This window comes from Gossypium arboreum, chromosome 6 (genome assembly GCF_025698485.1).
Source record: "Gossypium arboreum isolate Shixiya-1 chromosome 6, ASM2569848v2, whole genome shotgun sequence".
In the NCBI taxonomy this organism is placed as follows: Eukaryota; Viridiplantae; Streptophyta; class Magnoliopsida; order Malvales; family Malvaceae; genus Gossypium; species Gossypium arboreum.
Genome location: NC_069075.1, coordinates 98471098 through 98497196, shown reverse-complemented (window position 1 = coordinate 98497196; position 26099 = coordinate 98471098). Strand labels below are relative to the sequence as shown.

Genomic DNA, 26099 nt, shown 5'->3' with positions numbered 1-26099 from the left:
GTCGAAACCTGTGAAGCTTGGTTGTGCCGATTTCTTGTTGACCAGCAACCTTCTTTTTCTCTTCACTTTTTGGTGGCCAATTCCTTCATCTGCTAAGTTTTAAGCAGTACAAAAAAAAAGATTGTGGTAAGTATTCATACTCCAATCGATTCAGTAGTATAACTGTTTACAAAAGTCGAAACCCCCTATAGTTTAGGGAGGTTGTCGAATTGAGATATAGGCTTTATTGGGCTTCTTCATTTGATTTTTATGGTTTGTATAGTGGAATAGATAACTTTGGAGGAGCAGCAAGGCTTGGAGTGTCAGTGTTGGGTAAGCTTGAATCATATCGTCAGACCCTATGAAGGTAAGTGAACTATGGCCATTAGGGGTTCTTTGGCCGATTTTGGTAAGGTAAGATTTGGGTTGATTAGCATGAACTGTAGACTAAGAATGGTGGTGAATAATTGTAGGTTGTTGTGGGAGACTTCGTTGGTGAACGTTACAAAACAGGTGTGTAACGAACCCTCTTTCGTAGCTTAACTCGATATATGCTGAAAAGCCAAAATGCCGAAAATTCTGGCATTTCGAGGACTCGTGAGCATGCGAAAGCTCATAGGTTAGCTAGATACTCTAAGTTTGATGATAGGGATCGTTGGAACAGGTAAGGGCACGATTTGCTGCATCACGGTAAGTTGGGCCTCGAGGGGCTGAAATCAGGCCCAAAGGGCTTTCGAGCCCATTTGGGTAAGTTTGGTAGAAAATGGAATCCAGATAAATAGCACAGTAAGACAATTAATAGCATTATGGAATATATGCTAAATGGGCCTAGATGACTAGATCGGTCATGCAGGGCCCATTAGGGGTTTTTGGCCCAATAACTCGGTTTTGCTAAAATGGGCTAGAATCGTTGATTTAACACTTGAAATTATTGATAATTGATAATGAGCATGGAAAACCCTAATAATTGATAGAGAAATTAAATTACCCTTACAATGTGAAAATGACCTTTTTGCCCCTAGGTGAAAATGACCATTATACCCCTAGGGTTATGTTATAATTAAGATGCATGTGATACATGCTTTTGTACATGATATGCGTACATGATATGCCATGATATGCACATGATATGCCATGATATATTCACATATGCATGGGTTGGGTTTTATATGAACGGAGGAAGTGCTAAAAGGGCTTTGCCCCAGTTTACCGAAAAGGGCTTTGCCCCAGTTATTAAAAGAGGCTAGGCCTCCAGTTATATGATAAAGTAGCTATGCTGCCAGTGGAGAGTTTGGTTGGGTGGGTTGAGTTATTCCCCACATGGAGAGCTTGGTTGGTACGGGTGGAGAGTAACGGTTGGTGGGTTAAGTAGTCTCCCCAAACGAGCTTGCATACATCCATTAATATTGCATGTGATATTGAAATGGGCCTATGGGCCATACCGATTACAGTAAAGGCTTTGGCCCAGTAACCGTTAAACGAAAGGCTTCGGCCCAGTATATATTGAAACTGAACTTGGGCTTAGGCCCAGTATGCTGATATTGGTTGGGATCTGAAAGGGGCTTGTTGCACACTGAGTTTCCAAACTCACCCCTCCTTCCTTATCCTTCCAGGTGAGCCTTGATGTAGGGACTTGGAGCCAGAGGGGATTCAGCGTGGCCACGGTGATCGCTCTTGGACTTTACAACAAGTAACCGGTTTCCTTTAGTTTATCTTAAATACTATTTATTTTTGGGTTGTAATAAGGCCATTTTAAATATTTTTCTGGGATTATATTATTTTTAATAACTCTAAATATTTCTGATAACAATTCAAATGGGCTAGACTTAGGGCGCATTTACAAAATGATACTCGTTTTCAAAATAACGCAACGACACGATTAACCGGTTTATCAAAAATATCTACTCAAATGAATTTCAACTCGTTTATCAAAGTGTGGCGATGGTTGTGGGCATGTCTAGGATTGGATCCAATCGAGAGTCTGGTACTTAAGTAGCCTTCATGGCTCACCTCCTCTGTTTCGGATACCTACCAGGTGCACAGCTTCCATTCACTTTGTTAACTTTGCAAAAGACGATCTTTTAAAACACTAATACGAGTAATTAATATATATATATATTGTAGCTGTGCTGGCCATCCAGCCAAGTCCAACCATGTAAAAGGTTCTTTCTTTGCAGGAAAAACTGCAACCCCCAGTCCCATGAAAACAAAACAGTAGCCATTTATGTCCTGCCTTCCCATTATCCAAACATCCTTCCTTTCTCTGTCTAAAATGGTCCAGCCAGCTTTTACCATTGTACTAAACAAACCCCCTAAATATTCAAAAAAAAAAAAGAAATATGAAAAGCTAAGACAGATAAAGAAGGAGATATGTCTTCAATTGTCCTCCAACCACAGAGCTCTCTCTCTCTATTCCCCAAAAATTAAAAATATGAACTTTCTTAATTCCCGCATTTACCCTTCTCTGTACCGCTATCTTCCCATCACTCCTTCAACTCAAAGTCTTTCCATGTTCTTCTTCATGGGCTTTTTTGGGTTCTCACATTCTCCATCCAGTTTCAGAGAAAGTTGTCTTTTCTCTCCCCATCTTCCTTATTATTTCCTTTTTCTTTATCTTTCAATAAAAATTCCGCCTTGAACGGCGTCTTGCTTTTTCTTCAAGTTTTGATTTTTCAATTTGAACAAGTTAATAAAAACAAGTGCTTTTTTGGGTTCTTTGGATTTTCTTTTTTATTTCTCCTAATTGGAATGGGATACGGTTTTCTGGGCTATAAATTTTAGGGCAAAAGATCATCTCTTTTTGCCTATATATATTCTTGAGAAAGGTTTATTTAAAAAAAAGATAATTGGGTTTCAATTTTAATAATTAAAGATGAAAAGGGTTTCTGTGAACTCGGTTGATGAAGGAACTAGGGCTAGATTGAAGCATCAAACCCTACTCCAGGAATTCTTGCAATTGCAAAAGGTTAGTCCTTTGCCTCAATTACTTATTTTGTAGTCCTTCTATATGACAAAAACTAGGCCGCATTCTTTTTTATCATCAAACAGTTCTTTTATTACATCAATTCATTAGTTTTAGATTCTTGTTTTGATTCTGCAGCATATAGGATGTTGATATTGAGTTTGTTTCTGCCTAAAATTTTAGTTTCTGCCTAAAATTTTAGTTTTTTCTTTGATTATTACACCTGTTTTATGCACTTTAGTTGGCATAGGTTAGGCGTTGTTGTTGATGGTATAGAATATAAGGATCTAAACTTTCATATGTTTATGTGTCCAGTTATAATCTACCTGTTTTATGTACTTGAGTTGGCATAGTTTAAGTGTTGTTGATGATATAGAATATAAAGATCCAATTTTTTTTATGTGTTTATATCTCCAGTCTTAATGAATCTACCTGTTTTTGTGCACTAGGAATTTGTTTCAAAGAAGAAAAAATTGCAGACAGTGAACCAGAGGCGAGAAACCCTTTTGGCCGAAGTTCGGTACTGTATCTATTTCACGAATTTGTATGGATTTTTGCATGTTTTAGATAGTGATCAAGACGGATACTTGATAACCTATTAAGATTATGTTGTTTTTCGTCTCACTTCTAGATTCTTACGACAGAGGTACAGCTATTTATCAACGATCAAGTCTCGACAACCTGAACTAGAGCAAGATTCTGTTCAATCACAAAATCCCTACCTGCAAAGCAAAACGGTTAAGCCTAAGAATTTCAGTATCAATGAAGCCGGTGAAAGAAGACCATCTTCTCTTCCTGGTATCGATCCTTATGTGGTAATCAACTTGAAGCATTAAGCATTCGTTGGGCTATTATCTGATGTCATATTGGAATTCATTCAACTATCTTTCCAATTAGGCTCACGAGGAAAAGGGCGGGAGAAATCGAGTTGATGTTCAGGCCCTGTTGAGAAACGAGAAGTCGAAAAATTGCTCCATTAATGGCAAAAGAGTTAGGAAGAAAAAAATATCATGGCAAGATCCAGTGGCTTTGAAGGTCTGAAATCTAATTGATAATAATCTTTTCACACACAGTTTAGCGGTAAAAAAAAAAATTTGATTGGCATTGCTACAGATTATTACCATCAACCGTCTTAATATTTCTTTTAGAATTAATTGTAAATCAGTGGAAATTTGCTCAGTTTATAGCATATATGAATATAGTGATTGTTTCTCATTTTGACAACCTTTCTATGTGGTCTGTTAACTGTCAAAACCTTGAATGTCACAGAATCTCATTGTCAAAACTCTAGTTTATGGTGAGGAATATGTTTTGTATTAAAACTCTGTATTCTACAATGTACATCAAAGGATTTTGAGATGCTCCAACTTCCTTGATTGCCTGTGTTGCTTTTGGCATGAATTTTATGACATTAATATAATTTGTAGTCTCTGTCAACTTGTACAATTCGGTGCACTTTAGTTTCCATTGTGGTTCCTGAACTTGATAATTTTTCATTTTGCCATTATCACATGAAATTTTTTAAAAAATATCATAATATCACATCATCAAATTTTTAATTGAATTCAAGTTTTAATTAAAATGGACCTATTTACTAAGTGTAAGTTTAAGTGCTAAAGTAGGGACAAAATTTCAGTGAACCTAAATGTTAGGGACCTAACATGAACTGGTAGTGGCATTAACTTTAAGATGGAACCAATAACCCAAAGCATTGGATAGTTACAAACTGTACATGTTATTACTGAAATTGTCATAGTGTTATTTTCAGAAAAAAAAACATCACAATTTAATGATTCAAATACAAGAAACAAAAAAGGACATATATTCTTTCTTAATGTGTCATCAATTGCATTCCTGCTAAAAGCCATCTACATATGCATATCGGAATATTCAAGGAAAACAAGCAGGTCATCTGATCCTTCCGACAACGGTTGCAGCTACTAGTCTTGAGTTCCCTCTATCTCCAATTCATTGTCGGCTGATTTGGATTGGGAGGATTGCTCCTCCGAAGATGAGGCACACTTGATTGGTTTCTTGAACTGTACCAGGACCATGGTCATATTGTCGCAACCCTCACCGGTGGCTGTCGATGGTGCTAAGCACCTGTCGAGTACTCTCTCACAGACAACAGAAAGCTTGCTTTCCTGCATTTCGTGTGATAGTTCATACAAGCGTATGATCATTAGGAAAAAAAGGGTTAGACTGACCTTTTTACTCAAATTGACCTATCAAATTTGCATAAACAAGTAAGGGCTTATGTACATATTGTAGTTGTTCATGGATGAAATCTACTAGCGTCTGACTTGACATGCAATCCCTGAAATATAAAATCAAAATCGAGATGGGATTAAAGGCTAAATTCAATATCAATATCGAGTCTGAGTGAACCAATAAGGCATTGGAAACATATACCAGATTCCATCACATGCCAGCACAAGGAAGTCATCATCATCACAGAGCTCAATCTAATTGAAAATTTTAAGATTTTTAAGTTAGATGCCACAAGCTCCAAAGGTTTTTAGGATCGATAGTCACATATCAAAGCCAAGATGGTATAGTTAATGGTATAGCAATTCAGCGACCTTGCTGACAGAACTTACGGTGTTTATATCAGGATTAGCGGTTACAATTTGCTTTTCAGCGGGTAAAAACTTGTTCTGCTTGAATTCAACATCACCTGTGGGAAAAAAGGAATCAATAATAGATGTGCATGGATACATACACTTGATTGGAGATTATGGATGTATAAAAATGTTATTCGATTTAGGCAAAGCGATAGCACTTTGTGCCAAGTGGCATACTGCATATGTCTCTATCTTTAGAAAATTGCAATGACTGAAATGGTGAGTTCAATTAGTACCCTTTTTGTTTTTGGATATCAAAGAGGGAGGTAAATTACCTATAGCTCTTGCAAGATTCAAACAGCCATTGACACGTCCTGCATGTATAAAACCACCGGCTTTTAAAATCCTTTCTTTCTCCACCTCGAGATCTGGTTTGTGATCTCTAGAGAGATTGTATGCCTACAAAAGAAACAAGCCACATAATAAGAAAAAAAAAAATAAAGATAATTTATTCAGAAAGAGAGAAAATTCCCCATGGCTCAAAGTACAATAGCCCGTCCATCCACATATATATTGAAATTGATTAACACAAATAATCTCCATTTTAGTACCATTCAGAAGAAACTAGCTAACGACATCTGATTAATAGAACATTACCTGACCCTTTCTAGATATTACGCAACGAGAATCACCAGCATTTGCAACAAAAAGTTGATTGTTTCTTAGAACTGCAACACAGGCTGTGCTCCCAGATGTTGGTCCAGAAAAGTCAGAGTGAGGGCCCTGTTTACAATTTTAAGGAACACTTGCAAATTATACATACAAATTGTTGCAAAATAAAATTGTCTTAAGTTGCTCATTTAAATCACTGCCCCAACCAAAAAGTAAGTGAAGAGTACAACGTTAAATTTCAAGACAGAAGTATACTGTCCACCATCTGGGCTTGCATAGACACATTACACAAGCTAAGAGTCGGCATACATTAATGCAAGTTCTATTCTTCTTCCTCGATCTTGGTTTCCATCATAGCTTCCGGCTAACACCAAATTTCTGTTAGTTAGGGACAATAACATGGGTATATTTTCGTAAGTACCTCCTCGAAGGCCCAGTTATCAACTTGGTCATTACTGTTACCACTCCTAGGAGACCATATCAAACCTTCTATCATGCCAGAAAACTTGTTGAATTTATCACCCAAAATGGCTAATTCTCTCCATCCTCTTTGTCCACGCATCATCTCATCCATTCTGCAGTAAAACGTAATTCAAGTTGGAAACACACAAAATAAACAATGGGAGGAGTCATTTGAACTACAAAAAGGAAAGGGGGGAAAGATGGGAATAGATGCCCCATGGTATCTAATAAGTTTCCCCTTTCAAAATTTTCTGAAAGATTGAAAAAAGCATTTCGACTGCGCTGGAACAATACGAGATCTATAATCTAGATGAGATATAAAATTTGAAATAAAAAGTTTTAAAAAACATATTAAGATTATATAAGAAAAGAAAAGCACACTTAAATCACTGACACCATTTGTGTCAATTTACTTTTCAAGTTACTAAAACTGTAATAACAGCATAGAGATAGCATTTTGACATGTATGGAGAACATGTGAATACAATGTTTCTAGGAGAATTGAACATTGTGAAATTCATGGCAAATATTAGCAGACCTAAACAAATGGAAGGAAAAAGAAAAGTTACTCTCGCACTTCAAGTATCAAAAAATTAATAAAGATACAATATCACAAGCAGGAACTGAACACCAACTCTCCAAGTCATTCATGCATCAGATTGTTGATTCCTATAATAAGGCAAATATGGTGAACAACAACGATAAACTCAAGTTATCAACCTGAAAAATGCTCTCTGAACTGATGTTCCTATGTCCCCAGCAGCATATGCTTCATTCTTGAGAACCTGCTGGTGAAGGTATTTGGCACAGAACTTGGCAACCACCTTACCTACAAGTTATGAACTTGGATAAGTTGAAGAAAAATGAACAGAAGCCATCAGTAAGACACTTAATTCATATTATGATCAAAATTGAGCAAACTAGGAGGAGCAATTATGAGGACCTTTAAAGAGAAAAAGTTATGCATTCACTGACACCAAATCTAAACATGATTCAGAATCATTTCAGAAGGTAAAAGATTTCAACATCCTTCAGCCAGTTCAAGTTCTAAAAGGGAAAATAGACAAAGTACACGAATGAGAAGCAACAAAAACCTCAAGTTCAGATGGTGTACAACAAATGAAACCTGTAAATGGAACTGAAATAATCATATGAAGTACCCGAACCATCAAATTCTTACCTCCATGACCGTCATAGACACCAAAGAATGAAGTAGATGCATCGAGATCAGGATATGCAGCGTGCTAACAAAAAAAAATATAAGTTATAACATGAAATGGGAATTTGCAAGAGATAAAAAGATGATATAAGCTACAATTATAACATAAGGAAGAGACAAGACAGACAATAGAATGACCCACATCATAGATCAACAAGAACGTAAACTTTAAACTCTCTTAAAAACTCATTGATAGAAACTTAAAATACCACCCCCACATCACCCCCAATCTAGTTTCAATTTAGCAGGGTCCAAATGCTTAGGAAATTTGAAAATTAAAGGTGTCATTTGTACTTACAGCATCTTCCATAGTTGAACGCCATCCTTGCATTGATGCTAGACCATATCTAACTCTATCATTCTCACCATCTTCTGAGAATTTTTCAGTTTTGGGAGTGCTGAGATATACACCCATCTATCTCTGCAATTGCATGAATAATGTTAACTCAGCTTCTAAAACTCAAATGGCACTCAAAACAAAGCGAGATTTATTTGACCTCCCCAAGTTTTGCAGCTAAAAATTTTTAGAATCAACAGTTTTATTGCTGAAATATACGTGGAAAATTGATCTATTAATCCAGACATTGTCAAACCAAGCAACAGCAATCAGATAAGATAGTCTCTAATCACAGAAATACAGAACCTCCCATGCTAATTCAAAATTGAATCTTGAAAGCAATAAAAAAGTAGGTTGAAAGAAGACAAATAAGTTAAAATAAATAAATCCCAGGCCAAGATCCTAGATTGAATGCTAAAATTTAAAATATATATATAAATATATAACTCGCAAGTAAAATCCCAGCAACAAACAAAAATATCACTGCTTGCAAAGATCCAATTAAGGTAAAGCAACTAAAATACTCTTAAGATGTGTTTGGTTGGGTGGAAAAGTGGAGGGAGGGGAGGAAGGAAAGGAAAAGTGTAAAGAAAATAAATTTTGTGTGTGCTTGGTTGGGAAGAAAAGTGAGAGGAAAGAAAATAGGAGGGGAGATCATTTTGCATCCTAAGGCATAAAAAGCAATCCTTCCAAATTGGAATGATTGAAGGAGAGAAAATGAGAGAGATATGCATGTTAGTTCAAAATTATGCACTTTTTTTCAAATGTTTTATTTTCTTTCCTTCCATTTTTCACCTCTACCAAGCAATGGTTCAAATGTTTTATTTTCTTTCCTTCCATTTTTCACCTCTACCAAGCAATGGATGAAAATAAAATGCAATTTTCTTTCCAATTTTCCATCTCTTACCAAGCACAATTATGGAAAGAAAAATTATGTTTTCCATCTTCTAGTTTTCTATTCCTTCAATTTTCCATCCTTCCAATTTTCTTTTCACTCTACCAAGTAAAGGCTATGCTAATTCAAAAGTGAATCTTGAACAGCTAGAAAAAGAAAAGTAGGTTGGAAGAAGACAAATAAGTAGAAAAAACTCAAAGCCCAGATCCTAGATTGAATGCTAGTATTTAAAGAACATAAGCATAATTCACAACTAACAAGATCCTAAACTAAATTTTGGTGCATGCAAAGATCAAATTAAGGTAAAGCAACTAAAATACTCTTAAACAACAACTAAAATATTCTTAATATAGTCTTTAATCAAATTCACACAGAAACTCCTATGCTAATTCAAAAGTGAATCTTAAACAGCTAGAAAAAAATAGGTTGAAAGAAGACAAATAAGTAGAGAAAACCCCAAACCCAGATCCTAGATTGAATGCTAGGATTTAAAAAAACAAACATGTATATAACTCACAAGTAAGATCCTAAACTAAATATCAGTGCTTAAAAAGATCAAATTGAGGTAAAGCAACTAAAATACTCTAAAAACTACTGAAAAGGATGCTAATTTGATACATCAAGATTAAAGAACACAAGTTCCAAAAACAAAAGGGGACTGATGGTGTTATTGTAGAGTTGTAAGTGAGTCTCCTTACATGTCCAGCTAAGAAATCAATTTAGGAAGAAAAGGGAGGAAAACTAACAGAAACCCAAGCGAATATCTTGGGAAGTCAAGCAGGAAAACAAGGAATTATTGGGTGATAGAAGCGGAAACATTCAAAGATAAAAAGGATAGGCACATAGAAAGAAAGAGAGAGACTTTTTTGAATAAAGTTAAATCTTTTGAATAAAAAGGGCGTTTGCTGTGACTAACAGTGGACTTTGGTGGGCAGTTTCAAGTTTTCCACCATTTCTTTCTCTCTATCTATCTATCTGCTAGATTTATTTCAAGGTAGTTTGAGAGGGTCATCTAAGTTCAAAGCATTAGCAACAACGTTAGTTGCTTAAAAAATAAAGATAGAAATATCATTTTATTTATATATATATATATGTTTAATTTTGTTTTCAGCTCTTGTACTTTTTTGAAATTTAAAATTAGTGTCTTTACTTTTAATTTCGAAAATTTAGTCCTTCTGTTTGTTTTCAACAAAAATTAAATAACAATGTATCAAGCAAGTAAAGATATAATTTTTTTGAAATCAAAAGGATTTGATATGAGAAAAATACTCACTTTTCTCCATTTTTGAAAATTGAAATGTGATTTCAACATTCCTCTTCTTTTATTCGCGGTCTAAGGTATTCATTTGTTCGTGGTATTTAAGGAATATTTCTTCTCTCACGTTTATTACTGTTTAAAATAATAAAAGTATGATAAAAAATTATTAATGTGTTTATAATTAATTTTAAATAAAATACTTTTTATTCTGGAAAAACAAACATAGTTTCTATGCTATTAATATCAATTTTTTTATAGGTGAAATGGAAAAGTCCTAAGATGATATAAAATTAATTTATCCATTTAAAATTAAAAATAGTAAATTATTAAAATGATGAAATTGTACTTTTATTATTATACAAATATATAATTTAATTTCGATCTTTAAAAAAATTAATTTCACCTCTGCCTCCTTAAGGCATAATTTTAATTCGTCACTATTAACAATAATATCTATATCAATTTAATTAAAACTCAATTAGAATTGTTATATTTTTCTTCAAACATGTTCTGCACTTATCTGAGGGGATATCATTAAAATATTATTTATTTTCTGATAATTCTTCAAAATATTTATTTTAATTTTGTATTGTATGTAGATCATGGAGAGACATAACTCCAAGGTTCTATTGTGCCATTGGTCCAAACAAATGCAACTACCAAACCCACGATTAGAGAAAATTAATATTAATATCGAGATTTTAGTTTAAAAGTAAAGTACACATATGGAAAATTAAAAGATGTATGGGTTTCAGTTTTATGTATGTTTAGTTTTTTTATATATATAAAAGATATAAAATGATAAAAATATTTTTTAAATAATATAATTTATTTTGCAAAATAAGGGTAGTTTATTTTTTTTAAATTGAATTGGTACTTGATTAACTTGTAATACCAATTTAGCCATGAGTTTTATAATAAGTATAGATTACAAATATGAAGTTGACATTTTTTTATTTTGACTCTTGAATTTTTATCCATATTAGTTAAAGAATTTTGTAGTTTTTATTTTAATTTGGTCCTTATACTTGAATACTATCAAATGCAATAATGTGGCATTTTAAGATTGTATCATGTTATCACTTATAGATTTTAATTCTTTAAATAATTTATTTATTTTTTATTTTAAAATTTTATATAATATTTTTAAAATTTTAAGTGATGACACCATCCCACCTTAAGGAGTCAAAGTTTAAATATCAAATAACAATAAATTGCCAACCTTAAAAACTGAAGTGGAAAAAAAACTTAACAACTAAATTTAAAAAAATTATCCAATTCAAGTAGTTAACGATGTTTTCATCCTTATCTATTATTATTCATCATTTGTAGCTGCTAAAGATTCCCCAAAGTTGTACAGGCTCTGGGAAACCTTAGAGTTGACAAACAAAATTTTTGTCCAAATATGACAAAACACATAGTGGAATTAATTAGCATAAATACCACAAATATTCAAAGAAAATCAATAATGCTTTATAATCAAGGACTAAATTACCATAAAAAACCATTTTTTTCAAAAATACAAGAATATGCCACTTTTTTTAACATTGATGGAAATGGGCCATTTTTACTATAATACGCTTAGTTGATGTTGTTTTTAGGAGAAACTCAAAAAAGTGCATCTAGGTCAATGCGTTTTCTCCTGTATTTTTTAGGATTTTTATGACTTTTAGGGTTTTGAGTGTTTAATTAAGATTTAAGGTTTATTAAATTAAGGTTTTAAATATTATTATTTTCAAGTATTTATTAATTAGGGTTTTAGGATTTGTTAAATTAGGGTTAAGGAACTTATTATTATGGCCATTAGTGTTTGTTAATTAGGGTTTATGGGTTGTTAAATTAGGGTTAAAGATTTTATTATTAGGGTTTTAAGGGTTATTAATTTAAGACTATGGATTTTTATTATTAGGGTTTTAATTGATTAAAATTTTAACGTAATAATTGTAATAATAGAATTTGATATTTAAAACATTTGTATTTATACTAATCAAATATTATTTTTGATTAAAAATCGAAACTCGGATAATTGAAAAAATAATTTTAACGAGATGGGTTCTAAAAAAATATCTTGGAATTCCCGGGATATCTAAAACGTTTCTGAAAATGCCCCGAATAGTAGGGGTTGAAATTTGTAGAGAAAAAAAATGCTCTAAGCAAGATGTACTGTAAGCAAAAGTATTGAAAACACTTCTAGTTGGACGCCCTTTCTAGTACTGCTGCTGATAGTAAGTCCCGCCTGGAACGTTTTTTCTCTACAAAGTTCAACCCTACTATCCGGGACATTTTTTTAGAAACAAGTAGGATGTTATCCATTGGGTTATAAATTACTCATATTTCAACCTTTGGTGGCATAAACCATGGAAATAAAATTTGAAGAAGTTAAGAAGAATAGAAGTTCATAGACAAGGTATAACTTGGAGCAACGATACTATTTCTATAAAAAGTAAGCATAAGCATTGACTTTTCGTGTTAATATTTTTTTGAAGCATTATATTTTTTGCATAATGTTTTTGTTTCGAACTTTTCTTGACAAATAATTTGGCTAAAAATGAGTGGACGGATTACTGTTATTATTTATTACGATGGTGAGGTCCGTGACACCCAGAACAGGATGGTTTTTTTATTGGAGAACATAATGCAACTGGCTTTTAACCAGAACATAGAGTTGTCAGAACTTTGAAAAAAAATTCTGCGAAAAATCGATGGATCTACAACAATGAGAGTATCGTCTATTAAGTTGTGCTTCGATTAATCCCGTGGGATATGATGCATTCGATATTAAAAGTACTTGAGGCTTGGAGGCGATAGTGCAGATGCACATCGACAGTAGATCACCATTTCTTGAGTTATATGTGGAATTTTCAATGCCATATGAAGGCATTCGGTTGTCAATATATCTTCCTATTTGAGAGGCGAGAACGGTTGAAAATATCAATAGTCCAACCATTTTGTTAGAAAGTTCCCATTATGATATCCTGGAATCATCAATAAAAAGACACTCATCTGTCTCGGCCTTAGATTTCAATCATAGGAGGAAAAACACCGAACTATCGGGTTTTGGTGGTAGAACAAAATACACGACCCTTGCACGACACTTAGTTGTGGATGGGCCATGAACCTCAGTGGGTCGATGTTCAATGTTGGGAATACTTACTTGGGAATGGCAGAAACTTCTATTAGCTGGCAATTGACATGTGATTTTGGACATTCCAACACATATACAAGAAGGGATGATGTACTCCTTACAACGTCCTTCGATGAGGGACCTCCAACAGGCAGATGTTGATAGGTCTGAAAATGAAGATGGCAATGAGTCCGATGTTGATCCAATCCAGGAGCTCGGTGCTGATAGTCCAGAAGTTGCATTATTTTTTGAACCATAACCTGTTTCAACTAGACCGAAAGATAGTGAATGGGGTGAAGATGAAGAAGAAGAAGATCCACAATTCAAGGCGTACTCGCCTTCAACTGACATGCATAATGTTGATCTATCGATAGAAGATGCGTTGGAGTTTGCAGAACTACCACACAAGAGGCTTGGTCACTCAAGTTCTTCGTTGAATTCGAGTAAATTGGAAGTGGGCAGGGATTTTTCTACTAAAGATGGTTTTCTCACTATAGTGAAGTGATATAGAATCAAGAACGGGGTTAATTTCCACGTGGTTAAATCCAAATTTGAGAAGCTCAAGGCTAAGTGTGCAATGCGAGACAGTAGATTCGTATAGAAAATCATGGCTTCTGTTAAGAAGAAGATAGGGTTTTGAGCGATAAAAAAGTTCACTCGTGTAACACCCCTTACCCGTATTCCGAGCCTAGAATAGGGTACGAGGCATTACCGAACTTAATATGATCAATTATGTAAAAATCAGCCATAAAACTTCTTCTAAATTAAAAACTTTCATACATATGTTTAACGTCCCTTATATGGGTCTACGGGGCCCAAAACATACATTCAGGGTGGTTCGGGACCAAACCGTAAACATATGAAACTTTTGCAACACTTAGAAAATTTTCACACTTTGGAGAGTCACACGCCGTGTTTTCAACCCGTAACTCTCTGCTTATAACTTCATCACCCTTGTCATCAGATACCTCATATAAATAACAAGAAACGTGTATGGGCTCAATTCTCATTAAATTTCTCATATATATATATATACACAATTTCACGTTATATAATCATACAACATATATCAGCCATATCTCCGTAATCTAAATATATTTTCATAACAACTTATCTTGATTTCATACTATTTCATATTTAAGCTTAATTAACCAAAGTATTTGAAATATCATCTTTATGCAAATAGTACACATGAGGTATATAATTCCATAATTATGAATAAACACATTTATCAAACATTTTCCATATTCATATATCAATGTCTCATGTCTTCATATATCAATAACCGTCATTTTCATGAATTCCAAATTCAATTTCATAATTATTTTCCTCATGTTCAATTTATTCCATGTCGGAACTTTATTCATTAAAACATTTGACTTATCAATACATATGGACATTACATTCAATATGAACAATTATATAATCACAAATGAATTCATTTATCAAGTTCTATACTCATATCTTATCAACTCGTACTTCCTTGTATCACATAATTCCATGTAACACTTACCAAACTTTGTCAAATTAGTGAACGTCTTATGGAATTGAGTATTTCGTTTTCTCGATGCCATAGTTCAACTATGGTCTTATACATCTTCACATAATGATGCCATAGCCCAGCTATGGTCTTACACATATTCATATATCGATGCCATAGCCCAACTATGGTCTTACACGTAATCACATATCACATATCGATGCCATAGCCCAGCTATGGTCTTACACGTAATCACATATCACATATTGATGCCATAGCCCAGCTATGGTCTTACACGAATCACATATCTCACTGATGCCATATCCCAGATATGGTCTTATACAGTAGCATATATCACACCGATGCCATATCCCAGATATGGTCTTATACGGAAATCACTTGTCACTTGTAGCCGTAGCTACTACTATTCACTGATCAGGTAGCCGAAGCTACCACTTTTCACTGATTAGGTAGCCGGAGCTATCACTTTTCACTGATTAGGTAGCAGAAGCTACCACTTTTCACTTGTCATTTGTCTTTGATCAGATAAGTGTAGCCAAAGCTATCACTTATCACTTGTTGCCATGGTCCAACCATGGAATTTTCCTTCAATTCATATTGTCACTGAACTGAAATGCTCAACTTGATCATTTATTCAATTTTCATGCTTTTACATTATTCACGATTTTATCATCAATACATATGAAATAACACATCATGAAATTCATAAAATTTACAAGTAATCACTAAAATTTAGCCATATAAACTCATAAGTTCAATTTTTGTATTATACCGATAATCACAATTTTATAATAAATATTCCAAATAAAACATTATATCATTTCTAATCCAACACTTATCTATTATAATCGGGAATGTGACCAATTTATACACGAGTCATTCATATATTTTTCCTCCTCCTCCTCTCCATCCACATCCTTGGTATAAATGACACACTTGTAAGTAACCTTATCCATAATTTTCACTAATTACTTATGTGAATATTCAGACTATCCACCCGTGTCGTAGTCACTAAATTATTTATATCTGGAGCTACGGAACTCAAAATTAAGATCTGCTAATTTTCCTTAAAACTATACTCACATATATTCTTACCATAAAAATTTCTAAATTTTTGGTTGGGCCAATTAATACAGTTTATTCATTGAAGTCTCCCTATTCGATGTCCGATAGCCCAACCCTTCTTCACTAAAAATTAATTATCTCCTCGCATGTGATTCAATGATGTTCCCGTTTATTTATCTTGAAAAGAAACTCATTAAGAATTCTAAACATATAAATTTAAGCCCCTAATTATTTTTATCCAATTTTTTATGATTTTACAAATTTAGAATAGGGGAACCCAAAATCATTCTGACCTTGTCTCACAAAATTTATCATATCTCATGATTTACAATTCCATTGCTTACATCATTTCTTCTATAAAAAAACTAGACTAAATAATATTTAATTTCATATTTTATTCATCCTATAATTCAATTTCTACAATTTTTGGTGATTTTTCAAAGTTAGACTATCGTCTGTCTAAAATAGCTTTTAGTGCAAAATGTTGATTTCATTTTGCCCCAAATTTCACAATTCATACAATTCAGTCCTTGCTCAATTAACCCCTCAATTAAGATAATTTTCTCAATTAATACTTTTCATAACTATTGAAATCCATAATTTCTACATAGAACTCTAAATTTAAACTCTTTTACAATTAGGTCCCAAACATTCACTTCCTATTCAATTCTTTCAATAAAATCAGCATATAAACAATTTAAAGCTCTAATTCCATTCCAAATCATCATATACTTCTAGAAAATATTCATATCAACTTTCAATTTCTTTCATAGAATCAAAAACTAATGAATTTAACAAGTGGACCTAGTTGTAAAAGTCACAAAAACAGAAAAAAATCAAGAAACAATCAAGAATTGAACTTACTTGAAGTAAAAATATGAAAAACCAGCTTAAGGGAACTCTTCCATGGTGTTTTTGCTGATGAGAATGCAGAAAAATAAAGAGAAATCTAGATAATTCCACTTTACTCCTAGCTTTATTAAGTAAATTTTGCAATTTTCCAATTTTACCCTTAATTCTACTTATTTTCTTGCTGATTTCATGCCATTGCCGTCCAGCCCAAAGAGACCTTGGGTCTATTTCCATTTTAAACCCTCTTCCTTTTATCATTTAAGCCATTTAATTATTTCCCAAAATTTTGCATTTAATACAATCTAGTCCTTTTTGTTCAATTAACTATCAGAACTTTAAAATTTCCTGACGAAACTTTAATACTGACTTATTAACACTCCATAATTATTTATAAAAATATTTATGGCTTGATTTAAAATTCCTGAGGTCTCGATACCTCGTTTTTTATTCTAATTATTTTAATATTTATTTTTAGTACACTATTCACTACTTCAAAATTTTTCCTAACTTCACATTTAAATTATACTCACTAAATTAATAATATTTCCTACTCATTTGTCGGATTTAGTGATCTCGAATCACTGTTTCGACACCATTGAAAATTAAGCTGTTACAACTCGTCCGCATATGTGTGTTGCCACTGGTACATTATCACTGGGTTTTTAAGGTTTTATTAAATAGGATTTTAGGTACAGTTCCTTTTAATTTAACATACTCGTTGGGTTGTAGGTTTTTCACGGGATCATCCAAAGTTGGATTCAGATATGATCACGAGCATAATACTATCGATGGTGAAAGTGGATCCGAGGATTGCTGTGTCAATTTTAATTGCAAATATTCGTAGCCAATTTAACTACATGCCTTCGTACCACAAAATGTGGATAGCAAAGTACAATGCCTTAGAGAAGATGCACAGTGGGTGGGATACGTCAAACAACGAGGTATGGCAGTGTGTCAAGTGCTGGAGAAGTACGTCCCATGTGGCATAACATATCTTAAAATGGAGCCTGCATACCACAACGATCGATTGTTCCATAGATGCTGAGTGTTCCACCATTTGTTCTGGATCTTCAAGCAATGCTCGCAAGCATTCCAGTACTACAAGCCATTGGTACAAATAGATGATACTTTTATGTATGGTAGATATACCCATCAGCTGTTATTGGTTGTGGCATAGGATGGTAATCAAAGGATCCTTCCAATTGTGTATGCAATAACACCGGGGGAGGCAGCAAACGACTGAGATTTCTTTCTGTCTAGGTTGAGGAGCCATGTCTACCCCCAACTTGATATATGCATCATCTCAGATCAGGGAACTGGAATACTATCCGCAATTGAACGACAGGGAAGCCTCTGGGACTGCTCATATCATCAGTACTATCTAAAGCACGTTGCATCCAACTACTACCAAAAATATCCCTCTACCGCTGAGCTATTACAAGTGACCAACATGGGTATGCAATTGCCACAAATATTATTTGGTTTGTAATATTCCATTTGTTTTTTATATTCTTATGTCAATTTTTTTAGGTGAATTTTGATCTATACCAATTTGTATTTATAAGTGAAAACATATGAATATATTATTTAATATTTAAATTAATTTTAAAAAATTATTGTAATTGTTAAATCTTTTACCCGACAAGGAAACGTAGTACCATGAGAGTATATTTAAGAGACATTTATAAACCGTTTTCCGTCATGCATCACTTAGCTCCCCATTTGAGGAGTACTCAGATAGTCCATTATTTTACAACACTTGGCTGGTCACCCCAGGAGCATCATCATCTTAGTCACCCACTTTTAGCGGGAAGGTACTCACTTCTAAGAAGGGACCACTGAAGGACCACTAGAAAGTAATAACCTTGTACTATTTTAGCCAAGGGAATGTCATAGCAGAACCATACATAAAGATAATCGGCCTACCACTTAGCTGCCCACATAAGCGGGCCACCACTCACACTGTCAATGACGTGACACTACCAACCAAGGGGTTCTTCCCTTTATAAATACCTTCCAAGATGATGAAGAAGGGATTTTTAACTTTTCAGCAACCCAAAGTCTTCGCCTACATACACTCTCCTTTGCTCGCGTAATCCTCTCTAACTTATCTCATTTTCTTGCTCTTTGCCTACTCAGGTGAACCAACCCTCCTTAGCACAATTACTTTCTCTTCCTTATCTCCTCTTTTGTACAATTATATCAATAATAACTTTTTTTTATAATTACATTAAAAACATAAAAATGTCTATTTTTGAATTTTATCCATTTATTTTACGAAAAATGAGAAGCCAACCATTCTTCTTTAATTTGTCAAAATTTAGTGCTTCTACTTTACTAAAACTAAGAATTTGATCTAATTTGTTGGTAAACACATGAATATAAACTATCATTTTTTGCTAATATCTTGTATATAAATTGTTAAACTTTTAGTTTTTTTGCTAATCTCTTACATATAAATTGCTAAATTGTTAATTTTCATGACAATGTTTGAAAACAAGGTTTACAATATTACTGTAACATCCTGATTTTTGGGCCTAGTCGGAACAGTGGTTTTGGGACCACAAATCCAATGAGAAAAAATTTATTTTTATTATATTTTTATGGTGTACGATTTCACGGAATGAATTCGTGAAAATTTCGTTCAAAAATTTCGACGTTTGGGCACTCAATTTGGTTAAAAGGACTAAATTGTAAAAAGTGTAAAAGTTGAGTTCTACATGTTAGAACTGTCTAATTAATATGAGTTTTTAAATTAAAGGTCCTTAAATGGTAATTAGACCATTTTGAAGTTTGTGGACAAAAATGGACATCGTATGATAGGTTTTTTAAAAGTTTTTCATTAAGGGCATTTTAGTAAATTGGTAATTAAAATGAATTAAAAATGCCAATATAAGCCAAATTTGCTCATCTTCTTCCTCATGGCTGAATTTTTCATGAAAAACACCATGGCTAGGGTTTTCAAGCTTTCCAAGCTCATTTGTAAGTGATCCCGAGCCCCGTTTTTAATGTTCTTTACATTTTTGAAGTCCAGGTAACATGTTCTAGCTATTTCTACCATTATTTTGAGCTAGGGTGTGTGTTTAAAAATTTATCCATGAATGATATGCATGTATTTTGATGTTTAATGGTAGAATATGAAGCTTGAAATTCTGTTAAACAACTTTTGCTAAGTGATTTTACGTGAAAACGAGTAAAACAGCATAATTGGTAAAAATACCTAATGTTCATAAGTACATGTTAGAGTGAGAATTTGATGTTTCCATAGAAGGGAAAATGGTCAGCATGTCATAAAACATAAGAAAATAGGATGAAGTTTAATTTCCGAACCTTGGGGCAAAAGTGCAAATATGCAAAAGTTTAGGGGTCAAAATGCAAATTTGTAAAAATATGATTTTTGGACCCGTATGAATAATGTGACTAATTATTAGGCTAAATGTGATATTATAGATGAAGGAAATCGAGATTCGGGCTTAAATCGGGAAAATACAAGGTTATGGACTAAAATGGTATAACGCCGCTTCGGATCGAGGTAAGTTCGTGTAAATAATAATGCAATACCATGCATGAATTTTAATTCTCTATTTATATGGCATAAATTGCACGAGTTAATATGTTTAAGAGAAGTTGATGGATGGTATGTATGATATGGAAAATGTAATGCTTGTTGTGACATGTGAAATTGAATGGCAAATTATTGTTGCATGAATTGAGTGTTAAATTACTATTACAGGTTGTATGAATTGCTACACGGTTGTACTGATGAGATTTCAACAAGTTTGTACGTAAATAATTTATCGATTCTTTTATTTTATTATTTTTGTTATCATATGAAATGTGGTCGCCTATAGAATGACTATTTGTTGTAAATTGCAAATTGAAAAATGACTATGAATAAATTTGTAACATGTTGGAAAGTGAGGAATTTCCTGGTTGAGCCTTCGGAATAGAAACGATACGAATGATCTATTGTGAGGTCGCATGTATAGTACTAAGTGCAGGCTACTATGCGTACCCGATAACTTCGATCACGTGTGTAGTACTAAGTGCAGGCTACTACGTATACTGGATAATTGGTCGCATGTGTAGTACTAAGTGCAGGCTACTATGCGTACCAGATAGCTTTGGCTATAAGTGTGAAAATATGTGTAGGCATCTGAGTATCAGTTATTATTCCGAAGGGTTCAACGGGAAAATCGATTAAGTAAAAAATACATGTGAACATGATTATATGATGAATAAGTGCAGGTATATGTTTAAGAAAATTTTGAGCAATATAATCGATATTTGAGTGAACTTCGATAAGACAAAATGGATAAAGTGAAATTATGTAAGAGTGAATTTTAGTAGTAAAACAGTGTTGGACATCAGCAATTGTGTGAATTTGAAAATTTACCAAAAATTATGTAAGTTGAATTAAATTTCAAATAAATTATGGAATTAAAGCCTAATGAGTCTATTTTCATATAAAGAAACAAGGGGAGCAAAAGAGTTGTATATTATGTGATATTCTAATTTTTGTGAGACAGTGTTAGAATGAATTCGAGATCCCCTGTTCTGACTTGGAAAAATTGTTAAAAATTGTAGAAAACTAATTATTGGTTATAATCTATAGTCTTATAATCTTTGGTGAGTCTACTTTTAATAAAAACAAACAGGAACATTATTCGAGTCTCGTACTATGAGATAAATGAATTTTAGTGAAGAAAGGTCGAAGCTGTTAAACAGCAAAACAGGGGAGACTTTGAATAATAAACTGTACTTATTGGCTAGACAAAAAAATCTGAAAATTTTATGGTGGAAAGATACATGAGTCTAGTTTCTGAAAAAAATTACGAATCTTAATTTGGAGTTCCGTAACTCTAGATATAAATGATTTAGTGACTATTACTCAAGAAAGCAGCTTAACCAGAATATGTGTAAATGTACAATTGGGTTAGTTTTACTGAGGAAAGCATGTTACGAAATTGCTTATTATTATTTCATGTGAGCTTACTAAGCATAAAGCTTACCCCCTCATTTCCATTTCTTTTAGTGTTGTCAGGTTAGCTCAGGGTTGGAGATCGTCGGAGGCAGCATCACACTATCAAGCCAACACCTTGACAATATAAACACATATGCTAGAATTATCAAGTGAGTGGCATGTATAAGGACCTAGTTTTATAACATGTATTATTATAATTTGGCCAAATATATTGGTCTTTAGTGAGCTAATGATTTTGACTTATAAATCTAGCTATTTATGTTATGTTTGATATTGGTGATGTGCATATGCATGGTTGGTAATAAGTTGTTTAAGTTGTTTAATTAATGAATTAAGTCCGTTAACACCTCGTGTTCGACTCCGGTGACGGTCTTAGGTACGGGGTGTTACATTTAGTGGTATCAGAGCTATGGTTTAGTCGGTTCTCGGACTAACCTAGCATGTGTAGAAGTCCAACTATACATGTCACCGATCCGTGATAGTGTGATGTCTCCCGACGCGTATGAGAGCCATTTTGTTTAGACAAAGGTACTCTCCAACCGAACTACACTGACCATGTTGAATGTGATGCTAAAATATTCGAGTAAAGTATAGTCATAACGAACTAAAACTTGGAAAGGTACGAAAGAGGATTCATGAAATGTGTACATGGTGAAATGAGTTTATCTATGATTAATAGATAATTCCATGATGTATATGATCGATTTATTTGAACAAATGCATGTGTTTGAGTAACTTACCAAAAATATTGATAAGATGAATATTCATGCATATTGGTTGGGGTGATTATGATTGGTAAGCTCGTATAACTTGAGTAAATGTATTAAATTGCTTGGACTGATATATATGATTGTAATAATATGTATATGATGATGTAAGATGAAAGTTTAAACTGTGATATACTCATCCATGTTTGTTTGGCCCTTATATGATATTATGTGCTTGACTTGTCTGATTTAATGAATACATAAGTAATATTATCTAGGAAACATTGAAATACATGTATAAGTACACTTGTTTAAATGAGATAACTAAAAAAGTGAGTGTAAAATCAATATGAATGTTAGTTACTCGAAATGAATGACATGATTGAAATATGATTGCTATGATGAAAACTGTGTTACATTTGTATATGAGAGTTGAGTCAGAGGCCCTACGACCCCTCCCCCTTACCAAAGTGGTGATTTATAAGGGAAATTCTTGAGATTTATGTTGAATGAGTTTTCAGGTGAGAAACCAAAGAGTTCAATGATGGAATGGTTATAAGCATGATTAGAGATTGAGAATGGGATGATAAGTACAGACATGAGCTAGAAAGATATCGGATTGACCGAAAAATTGTTTAACTTTCACAACATCGTAGTTAGCGAAAAAGTTAATTTTGGTAAAATGATCTATCTTGGTATGATGTCGAGAAATGTATTGATTGTAATTCCCCCATGAAATAGTTAAAGGAATAATGTTTGAAATAAGGAAATGTTCCCTGATCTTAACGTTAGACGAATGTGTTGTTAGTCTAATTGGATTATAATCTGCATGGTTCTGTTTTTTCTCTGGTATTTTGTTATATTCCGCCTGTTGGGAATCGATGAGAAATTGTGTATGGTGTCAAGATTCTATTTCTACCGATCATTGCTCTGATTGATTTTATATATATATGAGAAGAATATAGTTCTGGTCGTATTTGTTGTCAGTGGTTTGGAATGATGTTATTCTGGATTTTTTCATTGAAAAACCATTGGGGTCTTTCATATTTTTATAAGTCTGGTTCTCGGTCTTCTGATGCAGTACTGTAAATTAGATTCTCGTATCTTGGATTTCTTTATTCTTGGCTTCTTTGTTTCAGATTTCTCTATCTTGGTTTTTCTGGATATTTTATCTTGTAACTTGTTGGTCATGGCTTGCATTTAGAGCATGACCTTCAGCTTGTGATTGACGTATATAAAGAACAAATATAACTATACCTCTGAATTGATCCTGATAATGTGGTGAAATTTCAAGTCCCAATGTGTATGGTGGATTTCTTTTCTCAAGTAAGTTAATCGAGTTAATGTATTCGATTGAGGTATCGATATTACTTATGCTAATGCATTTGTTATGGTCTTCGATTGGCATGATGAGTGAATTTGGAATGATGCATGTTGAATCGCTTACATTGACTAGAAGAGAGAATTTCTTGAAATATCAATTACGGATGAATAAGGTCGACTTGATTGTTCAACCTGTATGGAGTATATGTCTAGAATTTAATGAGATGTGCATACTTGAGAATAAGATTTTATTTCTTCACGAGTAGAAAGACAAATAGTGTAATTAAGAAGTGTATGTTTCCTAGAAGAATCGTATACAATAAGAAGATCTGATATTGATAATGTGAAGATAATCTGGGTATTAAAAAAAATGTTGAAACGATCATTGTTTATCTTTGAGTACAAATTCTTGAAATGTTGAAAGTTTAAAGATGTATAGCAAGAATCATCAGAATTATTTTTGCCGTTTTAGAATTAGAATGGAAATAGAAAAGATTAATATGGATTTTCTTGTTTGGATCATTCCTGTCCTTGAAAGAGGAAAATGATATGTAGCGTTGTTAAATGTCTTAAGATGTGTAAATTATGCTGGTATACCCGAATGTCTGCTCACCAGATTTATAGAATTTCATGTCTTTATGAATGTTGGATATCATGGAATTTTAATATCCACAAATCGGATTGAGATCTGGGATTCATATCATGATTTTTTTGTGAAAGCCAGAGAAGGCTTTGAAATGAAAGGTAACTAAGAGTTGAATTGGATTGTGTGGAATTATAAAGAGTATGAGGCCGAGATGAACTGACTAGTTTTGCTATTTGAATCCGAAAAGATTCTGGTGCGAATGTATATGTAACATGATGGTTTGGATCAGAATTTTGAGTACATGAGCTTTCTGGTACAGATTAAGTTTTGGTGAAAGTATTGTAAAGTGAATACCACTTACGATTTTTGTATGTGAAATTTAAAAAGATAGGTAGTAAAAGCACAGCTTGAGTGAAAGTTCTTTGATATCGATTATAGGATTGAAGAATCCAAGTGAAAAACCAAAACCACTTTCCTGGTAAGATTTTCGAGGACGAAAATCCCTAAGGAGGGGAGAAATGTAACATCCTGATTTTTGGGCCTAATTGGAACAGTGGTTTTGGGACCACAAATACGATGAGGAAAAATTTATTTTTATTATATTTTTATGGTCTACAATTTCACGAAATGATTTCGTGAAAATTTCGTTCAAAAATTTTGACGCTTGGGCACTCAATTTGGTCAAAAGGACTAAATTGTAAAAACTGCAAAAGTTGAGTTCTACATGTTAGAAGTGTCTAATTGTTATGAGTTTTTAAATTAAAGGTCCTTAAATGGTAATTAGACCATTTTGAAGTTTGTGGACAAAAATGGACATGGTGTGATAAGTTTTTTAAAAGTTTTTCATTAAGGGCATTTTAGTAAATTGGTAATTAAAATGAATTAAAAATGCCAAAATAAGCCAAATTTGCTCGTCTTCTTCATCGTGGACGAATTTTTCATGAAAAACATCATGGCTAGGGTTTTCAAGCTTTCCAAGCTCAGTTGTAAGTGATCCCGAGCCCCGTTTTTAATGTTCTTTACATTTTTGAAGTCCAGGTAACATGTTCTAGCTATTTCTACCATTATTTTGAGATAGGGTTTGTGTTTAAAAATTTACCCATGAATGATATTCATGTATTTTGATGTTTAATGGTAGAATATAAAGCTTGAAATTATGTTAAACAACTTTTGCTAAGTGATTTTACGTGAAAACGAGTAAAATGGCATAATCGGTAAAAATACCTAATGTTCATAAGTACATGTTAGAGTGAGAATTTGACGTTACCATAGAAGGGAAAAATGGTCAGCATGTCATAAAACATAAGAAAATAGGATAAAGTTTAATTTCCGAACCTTGGGGTAAAAGTGAAAATATGCAAAAGTTTAAGGGTCAAAATGAAAATTTGTAAAAATATGATCTTTAGACCCATATGAATAATGTGACTAATTATTAGGCTAAATGTGATATTATAGATGAAGGAAATCGAGATTCGGGCTTAAATCGGGAAAATACAAGGTTATGGACTAAAATGGTATATTGTCGTTTCTGGATCGAGGTAAGTTCGTGTGTAAATAATAATGCAATACCATGCATGAATTTTAATTCTCTATTTATATGGCATAAATT

At 33.2% G+C, this 26099-nt stretch overlaps 2 protein-coding genes across 6 annotated transcripts; one reads left to right on the top strand and one right to left on the bottom strand.

Moving 5' to 3' along the window:
* Positions 1 to 2124: 2124 nt before the first annotated feature.
* Positions 2125 to 4862, top strand: LOC108486273 (uncharacterized). Of its 2 annotated transcripts, none has more exons than XM_017790238.2 (4): positions 2125 to 2944; positions 3391 to 3461; positions 3573 to 3739; positions 3839 to 4862. In XM_017790238.2, the coding sequence occupies exons 1-4, from the start codon at positions 2852 to 2854 to the stop codon at positions 3871 to 3873; spliced, it is 366 nt and encodes a 121-aa protein (XP_017645727.1). In that variant the 5' UTR covers positions 2125 to 2851; the 3' UTR covers positions 3874 to 4862. The 2 variants fall into 2 exon arrangements, with proteins under 2 accessions (XP_017645727.1, XP_017645726.1); XM_017790237.2 differs by having other exon boundaries at positions 2139 to 2944; positions 3573 to 3756.
* Positions 4658 to 10405, bottom strand: LOC108486272 (probable protein phosphatase 2C 60). 4 transcript variants are annotated; one of them, XM_053029700.1, is made up of 11 exons: positions 10364 to 10405; positions 8157 to 8279; positions 7820 to 7883; positions 7360 to 7468; positions 6599 to 6752; positions 6163 to 6288; positions 5841 to 5964; positions 5542 to 5618; positions 5354 to 5406; positions 5204 to 5258; positions 4658 to 5085 (listed from the first exon to the last, which is right to left on the bottom strand). In XM_053029700.1, the coding sequence occupies exons 2-11, from the start codon at positions 8271 to 8273 to the stop codon at positions 4882 to 4884; spliced, it is 1083 nt and encodes a 360-aa protein (XP_052885660.1). In that variant the 5' UTR covers positions 8274 to 8279; positions 10364 to 10405; the 3' UTR covers positions 4658 to 4881. The 4 variants fall into 4 exon arrangements, with proteins under 4 accessions (XP_052885660.1, XP_017645724.1, XP_052885659.1 ...); XM_017790235.2 differs by lacking the exon at positions 10364 to 10405 and adding an exon at positions 9789 to 10151; XM_053029699.1 differs by lacking the exon at positions 10364 to 10405 and adding an exon at positions 9709 to 10145.
* Between the last annotated feature and the right edge of the window lie 15694 nt (positions 10406 to 26099).

Excerpts from the sequence above, each read along its gene's own strand:
- LOC108486273 (XM_017790237.2), top strand. The coding sequence starts at position 2,852 with ATGAAAAGGGTTTCTGTGAACTCGGTTGATGAAGGAACTAGGGCTAGA. Across the intron at positions 2,945-3,390 it reads AATTCTTGCAATTGCAAAAG|GAATTTGTTTCAAAGAAGAA; the intron begins GTTAGTCCTTTG and ends TTTGTGCACTAG. Across the intron at positions 3,462-3,572 it reads ACCCTTTTGGCCGAAGTTCG|ATTCTTACGACAGAGGTACA; the intron begins GTACTGTATCTA and ends TCTCACTTCTAG.
- LOC108486272 (XM_053029700.1), bottom strand. The coding sequence starts at position 8,273 with ATGGGTGTATATCTCAGCACTCCCAAAACTGAAAAATTCTCAGAAGAT. Across the intron at positions 7,469-7,819 it reads TGTCTATGACGGTCATGGAG|GTAAGGTGGTTGCCAAGTTC; the intron begins GTAAGAATTTGA and ends CATAACTTGTAG. Across the intron at positions 5,965-6,162 it reads TAATATCTAGAAAGGGTCAG|GCATACAATCTCTCTAGAGA; the intron begins GTAATGTTCTAT and ends TTTCTTTTGTAG.